General features: G+C 34.6%; 1 protein-coding gene across 5 annotated transcripts in view; it reads left to right on the top strand.

Annotated features, from left to right (window-relative positions):
• The window catches only part of Stat92E (Signal transducer and transcription activator Stat92E), a 67,189-nt gene extending 56,274 nt beyond the window's left edge, over positions 1-10,915 (top strand). For all 5 annotated transcript variants that reach the window (XM_070140173.1, XM_027383199.2, XM_070140172.1 and 2 more), the window contains one exon: positions 9,834-10,915. In XM_070140173.1, coding sequence (XP_069996274.1) covers positions 9,834-9,948 — 115 coding nt within the window. In that variant the 3' untranslated portion in view covers positions 9,949-10,915. The remainder of the gene's footprint in view (positions 1-9,833) is intronic.
• Positions 10,916-15,000: the final 4,085 nt, after the last annotated feature.

Below are 15,000 nucleotides of genomic sequence, written 5' to 3'. Positions count from 1 at the left end.
TATACATATATATACATATACATATATATACATATACATATATATACATATACATATATACACATATATACACATATATATACATATATACATATATATATATATACATATACACACACACACACACACACACACACACACACACACACACACACACACACACACACACACACACACACACACACACACACACACACACACACACACACACACATACACACAGATATACTTTTACATAGATGTACATATACATGTACATACTTGTATACATATATGTATACATACATACATATGTATGTGTGTGTTTATGTGTATATATTTATATGTGTATAAATGTATATGTATATAATATCTATGTATGTGTGTTTGTGTTTATATATATATATATATATATATTTTTTTTCTTTTTGCATGCATTTATGTAAACAAATCTGTATGTGTATGTGCATGTTCTATTAGTTTCTTTCAGTGCTCTAGATTAGAACAGATACTGGTGCATAATTAACAGGCATAGTGAGTTCTTTGCTCTGTGGTTATTGTTAATTTATTCATTCACATATCTTTAAAGTGAAAAGAATGAAGATGATACCGTTATTATCAATGTGAGGCATTGAAAATCAAGGGAAGTAGAGGTTCAGAAGAAATTATTTGTGCAATATCTGAAAAATAATTAGATTATATAAATATACACCTACTTAGATATACTCATACACATTCACACACTCACACACTCTCACAAACACACACACACACTCACACACACACACACATACACACACTCACACATACACACACTCACACATACACACACTCACACATACACACATTCACACACACACACACACACACACACACACACACACACACACACACACACACACACACACACACACACACACACACACACACACACACACACACACACTCCCTTTTGTATTTGGTATTAATAGATATGTAATGCTCCTTCTTATGAATTTTGCATCAAAAGCACTATATATTTTGGAAAAGTGAAAGATCTTCTATTTAATTTTTATATATACATTCATAATATTTATTTATATATCTATGAAAAAGGAATTTTATAGATTATAAAGGTACTTTTATTTTCTGACTTGATATCTTAACGAGCTGGTAAGAAACTCCTATATCTCCCAAGTTTCCTTTTATAAAGCTGCAGAAAAAGAGCTCTGAGGAAGAATACACTATGTGTAACGAGATTTGTCATAAGACCTGCTTTTATTATTAATCTTTTTTACTTTCTTCATTCATTTAAAAGGGTGTCAAAAGATAATGTGTATTTATTTACATTATTACCTGTATAGACGATAATTCAGTATTTGCCATCCTTAAGATAGTGAAATAAAGTTAGCGTATATTTTACTAAATGATGTATAGATTAGAGGAATGAGAGCATCATATGCAAAGCTGATGATAGTAATGCAAGCTGCTTTTATTTATATTAATTCAAGTCATGTTTTCATAATATGATTCATTGGATGGGGGGAGATTTTGCTTTCATAATTTTGTGTATGAATTTTACATGCAAGAGGAAAAAATAACAGGGTATAGAGTAGATTTTTTATTGTCAGTGTTACTTCTCCTTTCCCCTTTTTTAAAAAGAATATTGAGTCTCTGCAATAAAAAAAATTACTTTAAGATAGGTGTGCAAGGGAACATGTTCTGAAAAAAAGCTGCCAAAGACTTAGAAAATGATCTCATTTCTATTTATTTCAACATTCCAAGCCAAAAAAAAAAGAACTTGTGATAAAAAATAAAAAAGTAAATACATTAAAAAAATGAATCTTGAATTCACTTAAACTGATGATGGTGTTTACATAATAACTATTGATATGAAAAATAGGTTTCCCTTTTTGACAGTATCAGGCCATTAATGAAGTAGAAAAGTTCATTGTCATAGATAAATGTGATAGCTTTACCGATGCTAGTGGCTGTATTACAAAACAAAAAAAGGGGTTTCCATTTTTGCTTACCGTATTTCAGACAAGGGATGTTAGGTGTTCTCGCTCAATTTTGAATAATAAATAGAACATCAAGCAGGGAAAGAAAGAATGTGTATGGCAGTTCAGGAATACAATATATTAATCAGTTTTCTGAAATATGGTGAGTAAAATAGAAATTTATTTAGTTTTGATAGTATGGCTTCATTGACTAACTCTTGCAATGCGAATGTCTAGAAATATTCATGAAAGTTACTTGCAAGTATAGTTTTACCTTCCAACAGGCTCTATGTTGTTTGTTTAAATATAGTGGTGTAATGCTTGTGTAGATCTTTACTTCTGATTATGACTTTGTTTCTGATATAGTACTCTCAGTTAATAAATCAGAAATTTCTGTCCATTTACCAGATAAGGTTCAAAGTTATCTTCCCCCATTCCTTAAGCACATGCCAACAGGGATGGCATGTGAGTACATGTCATGCCCAGTGTGTGTTTAATTTAGTAATTGTTTTTTCACTTGGATGGCTCCACAAGTACTAGGTCACCAATGAGCCAGTTACGAGAAGTATCTGTCTTGCCTGTTTAACCTTCTCCTTGATTTTCAATAATATTTTTTGATATTTGATTCTGCTGTTAGTAATGCCAATAGCAATATAGTAATTACAATGTTTATAATAAAAAAACAGTATCAATATTGATAGCATTAGTAAAAAAAAAAGCGTTTTTCCCGCCAACTCAAGAAAAGGTGAGGTCACAGTATCAACTAACTGACTCCTTTCTGGCTAAGCACTAGCAGAGCCATCTATGTGCTGAGACATTTAACATAACAACACTAAAGTGAATGCAATATTTTCCGGGCACCATTGGGTTAAAAAGGGATGATGTTAAGTTAATTTCTGAACCATTGCCCAACACCTTGTACACTTCTCACTGATACCAGTTCAGTTCCTCTCCTTTGCTTAAACCAGAGAATATCATCCACAGCTTAATGTAAATATCTATAAACTTTTTTATACACTTACCATTATGCCTGTCTTCTTAGATGCACTAGTCTTTGTAGATAAAAAGATTTTAAAGTGTTTGTTAGGACTTTGGTTTTGAGAACACAAATAGTTTTAAAATTTGTTTCTGTACTTGCTTACTTTCATGTGATAAAGTATTGGAAAGTTTTGTTAGAAGAATTATGACCAAGTAACAGTTTTTTCACATCATTCATAGCTTAATATGTGTAATATTTGAAAATTTAAGATCCTCTCTGGAATGCTGTATTTGCATTAGTTATATATTCCTTGAATGTTTTTTGGTGTCTGCTGTATTACATTGATTAGGATTAGTTCTTCAATTTGTCAAAACAGTTTAGTTAAAGATATTCTTTTCCATATCCCTTTTACAAATATAAGTATACCAGCTATATATGTGTTGTGAAGGTGCTTATATTTTATATTTATTTATTGTTTTTAACAGACAACAAACTACACAAACACAATTTATGTCCAGAGAGATATAAATACGGATACACAGACGCATGTATATGTATTCATAAACACAAATACTTACACTTTGATTTATGAAATAAGTAATTTACCATATATGTCGGTGCAGCAGTCTTTTAATGATCAAGCAATCAGTCCCAGACATAGAATTAAATGCACTTATACTCTAGTGCAGGTTTACAAAGTGAGAATATTCAATTTAGGAGCGTTTACAGGATGTCTGATCTGAGCAAGGTTTGAGTGCCATTGTGCGACATTGTTCCCTGAAATGTCAGTGTTATGATGATCATTATGGATTCTTTTCTTCCTTTTGGAAAATTCTGAGAATGATGTGATGCTTAGTGACATTGAAAACAAAAAAAAATGCCTGTAGTGTGTTTTATATTTTTTCTGTTCGGTGTCTACTGTGTCTCTTGTTGTGCCGTCCAAAATGTTGATGTGATGTGCAATTTCAGCCTTAGGATATATATTTTTGCAATTTATTTCATCATATGCATTTATGAAAGTCAGTGAATTCTGGTTGCCAATATATTTTGTAATTGAAATAGCAACCATTAGAAATCTAATCAGTTAAATGTTGAATGTAAAGTGGAAAATTAAGGTTAGATTACATGTGCTAGAAAATCAAAATCCTTTGCCACAACTTTTGTGTGCACACATTTGAAAATATACATATGCTCATGCATGTATGCACACTGACACTCAGGATCACTAGTTCACTCACACTTGCGCATACACACACACACTCACTCTCTCTCTCTCTCTCTCTCTCTCTCTCTCTCTCTCTCTCTCTCTCTCTCTCTCTCTCTCTCTCTCTCTCTCTCTCTCTCTCTCTCTCTCTCTCTCTCCTCTCCCTCTCCCTCTCCCTCTCCCTCTCCCTCTCCCTCTCCCTCTCCCTCTCCCTCTCCCTCTCCCTCTCCCTCTCCCTCTCCCTCTCCCTCTCTCTCTCTCTCTCTCTCTCTCTCTCTCTCTCTCTCTCTCTCTCTCTCTCTCTCTCTCTCTCTCTCTCTCTCTCTCTCTCTCTCTCTCTCTCTCTCTTTTTTCATATGCGCACACGTGCACATACACACATGCACATGTGCACACACACATACACACACACATACATCCACACACACATACATCCACACATACACACACACATACACACACACATACACACACACATACACACACACACACATACACATGCACACACGCACGCACACACACACACACACACACACACACACACACACACACACACACACACACACACACACACACACACACACACACACACACACACACACATACACGGCAGAAAAAAAAAACAAATGAAAAGATCCTGGATTCTACTTTTTTAATAAACTTATTTTGTGTATAGTAAGTTTTTCTGCCATTTTATCAACAGAGTAGTGTGTTTTGCCATTCATGTTTTGTATATGTATGTGTTTGTGTGTGTGTGTGTGTGTGTGCGTATGGGTGTAGGTGTATAATGTACAACAGTATTATTATTATGATAAGAGGTGCATATAGTTTTTTTTTTTTTGGTGTTTTTAAAGGAAGTTAGGCTGTTGAAGTTGGAAAATATTGAAACATTGAAGAAAACTGAAGACAGAAAGGTCTGTAATTTTATTTTTCTCATAACTTTAATACCATAGTCTTATAGCAGAGTATTTCTAATATGTTCAAAGATATTTTTAGTCTTTCGGAATAAAAAAAGCTTGTCTGCTGGAGAATATGTGAGGACTTTGTATACATGCAGTGTCAATTTAATTTTTTTTCTTTCTAAGTGTCACCGTTTCACTGACATGAAAAATATTAGGAGAAGGCTTAGAAAAAAGACAGTAATTGTGGTAAGTGTTACATGAAAAACGGACGGGAAATGTTCTGGTGTGCACTTACGCCTATGACAAGGGATGCACACCGGAGTGCTATACATGCTGTTTGATGTAAATTGCTTTGAAAGTGGTTTTGATAGTGATTTATTTATTAAGTGACCCAAAAGCTAAACTAATAGATACAGAGAAGGCCTGAGTTCTCATCTGGAGAGAATATTAAAATGTATATTAAATATTTTATTTTTATTTTATCCTTCATTTGAAAAAAAAAAAATATATTGAAACTGCAAAAATGGACAATATTTCTTACCATTACTGTGAAAAATACAAAACAAAGAAAATATTAATGCACATGTACATAAGCATACATATGCACACATGCAACATGCTTGTGCATCATACACTCTTGTACGCACACACACTCGCACCCACACCCACACGCACACATCCACACCCACACGCACACACACACATATCCACACACCCACACACACATCCACACCCACACGCACACACATATCCACACCTACACGCACACACACATCCATACCTACACGCACACACATCCACACCCACACGCACACACATCCGCACCCACACGCACACATCCACAACCACACGCACACACATCCACACCCACACGCACACACATCCACACCCACACGCACACACATCCACACCCACACACCCACACGCACACATCCACACCCACATGCACACACACCCACACGCACACACACACATCCACACCCACACGCACACACATATCCACACCTACACGCACACACACATCCATACCTACATGCACACACATCCACACCCACATGCACACACATCCACACGCACACACATCCACACCCACACGCACACATCCACACCCACACGCACACATCCACACCCACACGCACACACATCCACACCCACACGCACACACATCCACACCCACAGGCACACGCACACACATCCACACCCACACGCACACGCCCACACATCCAGACCCGCACGCACACACATCCACACCCACACGCACACACATATGTTTACACACACATATGTTTACACACGCACATACTCACACGCACACACACACGCACACACACACACACACACACACATACACACACATGTATATATTTTTTACCAGTACTGTGAAAAAGACAAAACAAAGAAAATGTAATTGCAAATGTACAAAACCATGCATATGCACATGTTCAACAAGATAAGGGATCACGCACTCTTGCATATGGGTAAACACTTACACACACGAACATTCACGTACACACCCACATGCACACACACACACACACACACACACACACACACACACACACACACACACACACACACACACACACACACACACACACACACACACACACACACACACACATATACACACACACACACTCATATACACTCACACACTTATATACACACACACACACTCATATACACACACACACACTCATTCACACATACACATGCACACACACACTTGCTATTACAGAATATGCTGGTGTGATTTTATTTTATGTAAGATCATTAAAATCAGGAGCATAAAGATATGAGCATATTGCTTGGGTATCTTACTAAAACGAAATTAGACTTGGTTGCTATACCTAGTCCCTTCTCTTGCGAGTGTGATTCAGAAGAAATATGACTGGCTGAAGGTAGGGTCTAAACTTGGAAGTCACAGTTGTAAAAATAAGGAAGCTAGGAACTCAAGAAACCTTTACACAAATAGGCTCATACATTTCCATACAGATTTTCAATGTTCATGATTTCCATCTTGTTTCTTATATGAATTTGAAATAACTACTGAGTCTGTTCGTAAAAATTTGTAAACAAAAGAAATGTGTATGTTAGTCATTTTGATTAATAATTGCAGTGTTCCCCCTCCTGCTTTCTAAGCTTATTTCCTTTTTTGGTATTTTTCAGCAGAATTTTCACCATAGATTATGTTTTTCTTTACAATTTTTATTTTGTTTATACTATGTTTGCAAAGGTTGATATAAAATCAGAATACCCACAAGTCCAAGGATGCTTATTATTGCAATTTTGCAAAAAATCATGGGAAAAGGTGATCAAACATGGCAGATATTAATTTTCATGAATTAGAGTATCATATGAAAGATGTTGATTGCAAAGCAAATATCAAAGGATTTTATAAAGCAATATTTTGTTTAGAAAACAGTATCTATAAATGATTTTTTTACATTAGATATGAATCATGTGCATCCTGTTGATTATATTTTGTTCACGACCAGATTAGGGTGTGATGGTATGTACATACACACTCAAACTTGTATATATTTCTTAATATTTTCTGTATTGTAAGTGATGAATAATTATTTGACAGGAACCTATGATTGTTTTGGATTATTGTTAATATAGAAAATGTGGCATACTGGAATGCTATAGAGGTGAATGTTTTAACAAAAAAAAAATATATATATATTAAGGTGAATTGTGTTATTATATTGATTCACTACTTGAGAAGGTTGTGGCTATACCAAGTTTCTCTAACTTATTGATATGTTAATGGAATTAGTTATTTATTTATTTATTCATTTTTTGCTATGTAAAAGATGTTTGTGGGTTTATTTTTATGTGTAGAAAAGAATGCCTTTTGAATATGATTTAGCATAAATCATAGATTTACTATTTGGATTAGGATATATGTATTGTTTTTGTGAAAATTATCTATTCTTAGGGTTTGTAATGTCATGTACTTTGTGTCTGTGCCAAACATAAAGCTGCTTATTGTCTCCTTGTTTATCTTTATATATTTCAAGTTATTTTGTTGTAGTTTTTGTATATTGCTTTATAAAAATACATTTACATGAAAGAACTTCATATTTGAACTGGATTAGCTGTCATTATCATCATTTAAAATGTATGTAAAATGCACTGTAATCTGGAATAAATATTTAAATCACAGCATGCTCTTCTAACCCTTTTTACTATAGTAGGTTAAGTGAACAAGATGTCTTTATTGACTAATCTGACAATAATGGATAAAGTAGCATGTATATTGCTGCAAAAGTAGACCAACACTTTAGTTACATTCTATATATTGTCATGATGAAAAAGTATCTTTTTTGTCATTGTTTTTAAAGCTATAAGTCCATTTTTGGGTCAAGAATGGATAGTTGCTCAGTGGATAGAAAATTTGTCAGTCACAAGCAGAAGAAATAAGTTAACTGAGATCAAATATTCTAGTAAAAAAATCATCTGTGGAAAGATACTTGAAAGAATAAATGTAATAGTTTTATACAGTCATTGATCTCTGAGCTATGAATTATTAATTTATCCCAGTTGACTTGTCTCTGTGTGCTCTGAAGTGTGTCCACAAGCAGGGAGAGGGTAACTTGCATGTTGTATATAGTAACTCAGCACTGCACCCAGGCCACCCACTGTCACCACTACCACTCTTGTAATAGGAAATGGTGTAGTGGTTGTTTGTGCATATCAACCCCATGTAGTACTCTCTTTGTCACTTCTGTAATTTTAGAAAAGTATTTTTTATAGTTTATACTTGATTGTGGATTTATCCTTTTCCTTCCCATGTATATACATGATGTATGTAGGGATTGTCATCTCACTGTGTAATTCATGTTAGCAATGTTATGAAGACCAGAGAGTATTTAAAATGATCTATGTTATGCTGTTTGGTTTTGGTGTGCAGTGATCATTACTAATTTTGATCAACCCACTACTTAGCCCTACCAGACACTCCTTTCTTTCATACATTTTGAATATGATATTATTTGAATAGTCATTAGATTATGTTCACTCAAACCAGCTTGAAATACAGAAGGTTGCAGATCAATATGTAGAATTATCAATAAGCTGCTATAAACAGTTTTATCAGTAATCCTTGCAAAGACCCAATCCTTGCTTAAATTGGCTGTGTTATCACTTAATTTCTTTGGTTTTGTATCCTGTGTTGTTAATTTTGGTTTCTTTCAGTTCATATAAAATCTACATTTTTATTTGGAACCAAATAAAGCTATGACAATACTTCCCCTGATTTTAGATATTGAGTAGTTCATGCAAGTCTCACTGCACTGTTACTAATTTATGGAGGCTCATCTTTGCCGTAATGTGATTTTCTGGTGTAGTATTTTGAGTGCTAAGTGAACATCCAATATAAACACAGTCTTTAACTATTTGTTTTGTTTTTATTAGTTACCTTCTTATAATTCTTATGACTATATTGTTTTGTTGTTTTCCTATCCCATGCTGTTAGATTTCAATAGCCAAGGATAGTGCCCAAAATCATTTTATGGATTACAGAATACATTGAAATACTAGGCTATGGATTTTTTTCTGTAAAGTCTTTTTTATTAGTAGTAGTATATAAAAATATATATATATTTTTTTTTCAATCAGCTAGTTCTTCAGTACACATATGGTATTGGTGATGGTGGGGGATTAGTGGTGGTGATAATTACAGTATAATGGATTTGGTGATTGCGGTGGTGGCAATAGGGCAAGATTGTGACTCACTGCCAGTACTGCTGGGTTGTGACTGACAAGTTTCTCTCTCCACACAGAGTGCCAACGTACAACGAGTGTGAATATGATCAATTCCTGGAGAACCTGTCTGAAGCTGATTTCCCTGATATGAACTTCGACTTTCTTCAGACCAACTTCATGAAGCCTCAGTGAAGTTTGGAAAAATGTTCACCTGCATTTGTAATAGAAAATGTTTGTTAAGATATATACATATATATTTTTAACAGAAAGGATTGAATTTTGAGGAAATATAAATCAAAAGAAAGGAATTTTTGTGGGGCAGGGGGGTCTAGTGATTTATTGAAATCATTGTGAAATTTTTACTCTTGAAAGTTTTTCAATTTATCTCCAGAAGAGAAAGCTGATGAAAATAAAAATAGATACATAGAGAAAATATGGGAAAAAAAGGAAAAGAAAAAAGTATGGACAAGGTGTATCTTGATAGTAAGGTTTCTTATATTATAATGATTTTATTAAGCATAAAGATTACTTGTGGTATTACATATTAGAATCATACTGCATATATCTTCCCTTTAAGATTATTGTATTTATGTCATATATGAAGACCCTGCCCAGTGTTTGGAAGATGAACAATTATCTGAATGATTTTGCCTCTAATTGTATGGAGTAGATGGAGTATCAAGTTAATGCTTAAGAGATTATGATTATTGTCATTATTTAGATATTTACTTTGTTTTAGTTTTTGTGTTTTTTGTTTCTTTCTTTTCTTTTCTTTTCTTTTGGCATAATGAACATTATGAAATTGAAGTCACTCTGATGCAGTGACTTCAATATATATAAGAATGATTATTGTAATTTTGTTATTGATTTCTTTTTCTTTTTTATAGAAAAATATTATTAATCTCTTTTTTTCTTTCTTTCTTTTCTTTCTTCCTGCTTTTGATGTCACACCACATTTTTGCTTTTATTGTTATTATATGGTTGGTGTATATGTGTGACCCTAAACCATACCAAAAAAAACTTTGGGTCTCTTTGTTTTTGCAATTGTAAAGTATACATACTTACATGTAGCACTGTATATACTGTAATGCTGATTGTTTACCCTCTATGCTAGGGCCATTTTGAACTTTTACTTAAAAAGGTATCCTGTGTGCATTAACTTGCATCTTTTCATTGATTTCATCCTCATGAAGAATGTAATGGCTGGGTAGAAAGCAGATATATTGACTGTTGTTTGGATTCTTCTTTTTTTTCTTCTTTTTGCTATTTATTATTATTTTTCTTCTTTTTTTATTTATTTATTTTTTGTTTGTTTAGGAGGGTCATTCTTTTATGCTCGTCTCATTCAGGGGTATTCAAAGGGAATTTCTTCTGAATGATGTTAGGGATTTAGAGCATGTGATAAGAGAGAAGTATGCTACACACAACCGGATAGCTGTCCATGGGTTTTCTGACAAACCCTCCCATGCATGAGTCAATGGGGGGGGAGGGGGAGGTGTGATCATGCTAGCCCTACTGCATGGGACAGTAAGTTTCTCCCATAACCACTTTGTTTTGATTTTTCCATACTTCGTCTATCAATATTGCTGCTTGAACGATCCACTTTTGACTTCCGTTGTGTAAGGGAGCTCTTTGGTCATATGGTGTATTTCGCAGCTACTTGCTCTCAGTTACGTGATGTTTGTTACAGTTATTGTGTTAATGACTATATGTCATCAACATGAGAAAGGTGGTTCTACAAAAACTGGAATAAATGAATGAAAAAAGGTTTACTTGACAAAAAGTTACTCTGTTCCAAGATGCTATTAGAAATGGTAGATATAGATAAATGTATTTCTCTGCCTCTCTTTGTAATTCTCTCTCTCTCTCTCTCTCTCTCTCTCTCTCTCTCTCTCTCTCTCTCTCTCTCTCTCTCTCTCTCTCTCTCTCTCTCTCTCTCTCTCTCTCTCTCTCACACACACACACACACACACACACACACACACACACACACACACACACACACACACACACAGACACACACACACACATACACACACACACACACACACACACACACAACACACACACACACACACACACACACACACACACACACACACACACACACACACACACACACAACACACATATATACCCACATCCACACACACACACATCCACACACACACATCCACACACACACATCCACACACGCACACATCCACACACACACACATCCACACACACACATCCACACACACATCCACACAGACACATAGAAACACACACTCACTCACTCACATATCACATATTTTCCTGGAATTATAATGTGGCCCATATGCTGTACAACATCAGTATTGATTTCTTGAAAAGAGTGTACATCTTTGTACAACAAGCTTAGACACGTGCATGTATGCCAACATATTTACAAACAGTGATAATCCTTTCATAAAGAAGTAGGTAGTCTTGCCTGATGCTAAGTAACTTCCTTAGTAATATAATTGAAATATATTACAAATAAGGAAAATAATGTCAGTAGGGACCCTCAAAAAAGAAGAAAAAGGAGAGAGAGAAAAAAATATGTATATATATTTAGATACACACACACACACACACACACACACACACACACACACACACACACACACACACACACACACACACACACACACACACACACACACACACACACACACACACACACACACACACACACACACACACAAAATACACACAAATACACAGATGCACATGCACTCATTAATATGTGTTTATGAATGTATACATGCACAATGTTTTGGCATGTATGTATGTATGTATATATGTATTTATGCATAAAAAAATACTAGCTTTTAGAAGTGTTTGGAAGCTGCAAATTTTCAGACATATTTTGGGCAGCTACCTCTTTTATGTGTGTCAGCAAAGGATTAGAACACATATAATCTGTCATGTCTGTACAAATAGTGACATGAAATGGCTTTTCATTTTACCCAGTGTGGTAAACATTGTATTTTATCTTCACTGAGGTCTGCAGTATTCGTTGCAGATTTCCTGAGGCACACACTCACACTCATACTCACACTCACACTCACACTCATACTCGCACTCACACTCACACTCATACTCGCACTCTCACATACATACACACACACTCACACTCATTCACTCACTCATTCACACACACACACACTCTCTCTCTCTCTCTCTCTCTCTCTCTCTCTCTCTCTCTCTCACTCTCTCTCTCTCTCTCTCTCTCTCTCATCTCTCTCTCTCTCTCTCTCTTTCTCTTTCTCTCTCTTTCTCTCCTTTCTCTCTTTCTCTCTCTTTCTCTCTCTCTCTCTCTCTCTCTCTCTCTCTCTCTCTCTCTCTCTCTCTCTCTCTCTCTCTCTCTCTCTCTCTCTCTCTCTCACTCACTGTTCTTTCTCGCACACTTACATTCACATTCACACTCAGTCAGTCAGTCAAACATTGATAGAACATGTCTGATTATATTCAAAATAGCTGCAATGCTGTAGTAAATCCCAAGCATAAAGAAAAGGGACTCTTTTGATCTTCAAGTAACTTGCAACTTCCTCACACCACCAACTTATGTTTTTCCTTTTTTTTTTTCATGGACAGTATTAATAATAGCAGAGGAAAAGAAAACTCTTAGATACGAGTGAGCCGGGACACTTTAACTGTATTCTTAATATTTTATGAGTGCAAAGAGGTCCTTGATAATCAATTTGTAATCAAATATCATAGGCCCAAAGGAAATGCAACTGTAGTGCATATACTATCAATTACATGTAAAATGCTTGCATATGAAATATTGCTTTGAAAAATCACATTAAGATGTGCCTTCAGTTTATAAAACAGGTGATCAGTATGTGATCATAAGCAATAGGGCAATATTGGCTTTAATATATTTAAATTGGCAACTTAGCTTTAACTGTATTTGTTATATGTTATTAGTTCATATTGAAGAAAATTACATAGTTCTTTGCATGTGCCGTAATTTGATATTTTGCTCTGCTGAAATATATATAGCTGCACCATTAAGTTAGATGCTAATGTATGTATATAATTATTTCACTTGTTAATTCAACACCAGATAAAGGTAGTATGTGCATACCTGACCCTAGATTTATCCTTTTTAATTACATTATTCTTACCTTCATGAGCTTTTTTTACTCAAAGCTCCTTTTTTTATTTTGGAGGAAAGTGAACCATGGAACAAAAAATATTACATAATTTGTTTGACATAAATTTGGGTCAGCAGTACATCCAGTGATTTGTAAGCTCTTTTGTTTACTGGATCATACAGTAATCTGTTTACGTATATTTGCATATGGTACATACACATATGAGAAATGCATTTATGATACACATTCACAACACTGAACAAATACAAAGACATATGGATGGTGTGAAGCAGATAATACAAACACAAACACAGATATAAAAGCAAACAGAGAGAGAAGCATTACTTTCAAGAACTAAAAAGAAACCAAGAGATGTTACATTTTAAAGCTGTACAAAGGAAATGGCTAGTCTAGAGGCATAGCTCTCTATTTTTTTGAGAACTGCCAATCTAAATCAAATGTGGGCATGGCACATCTTTTCCTTCATTTGGCAGCGGCAGCAGCAGTAATAGTTTTCCTTAGTTATTGTTAAAAAAAAATTATTATTATTAGGGAGCTCTTAGATCAAGAAAAAAAAGTTTGCTCGAGTATGCTCAAACCTTGGTGCTGGTAGTTGATAGGCCTTTGTAGTGGTGAAGATCTTTTGTGAGTTCTTGCATTTTCTATGCTTGAAGTACAATGAGCTCAAGCTTCCATGATATAATGCTTGATGCTGTTTGCGTCAATGCTAGAGTTGTAAAGGTATTTTAGATGGTCACAGAGGAAGATTATCAAATATCTAAATGATATTCATGTTTGATTAAGTGTTAAGTATATGTTAGTTGTTGAGGTAAGTATTATGGTTAAGAGTAGTATTATCTGTTTTCATTATTGTGAATATTAGAAGGAACTATGAACTAGGGTAAGAAATGACAGCTTTATGAATACATTGAGGAATTCTGTGCGGTGTATCTTTTCACTTAAGACAATCTTTGCAGTATTTTTGTTTCATAAGTTATTGAAAAAATGAATATTTACCCTAGCTTAAGAATGCTTGTGCAAGACCAGATGTAGTTTAATTTTGGCTTTGAAAGATTCAATGATTAAAGCATGCTATTCACTTTAAATTCCCCTTTTTAATTTTTTTTTCTTTGATCAT

Source organism: Penaeus vannamei, chromosome 26 (assembly GCF_042767895.1).
Source record: "Penaeus vannamei isolate JL-2024 chromosome 26, ASM4276789v1, whole genome shotgun sequence".
In the NCBI taxonomy this organism is placed as follows: domain Eukaryota; kingdom Metazoa; phylum Arthropoda; class Malacostraca; order Decapoda; family Penaeidae; genus Penaeus; species Penaeus vannamei.
Note: the sequence above shows the minus strand (reverse complement) of the source record. Positions and strands in the feature narration are given on the sequence as shown.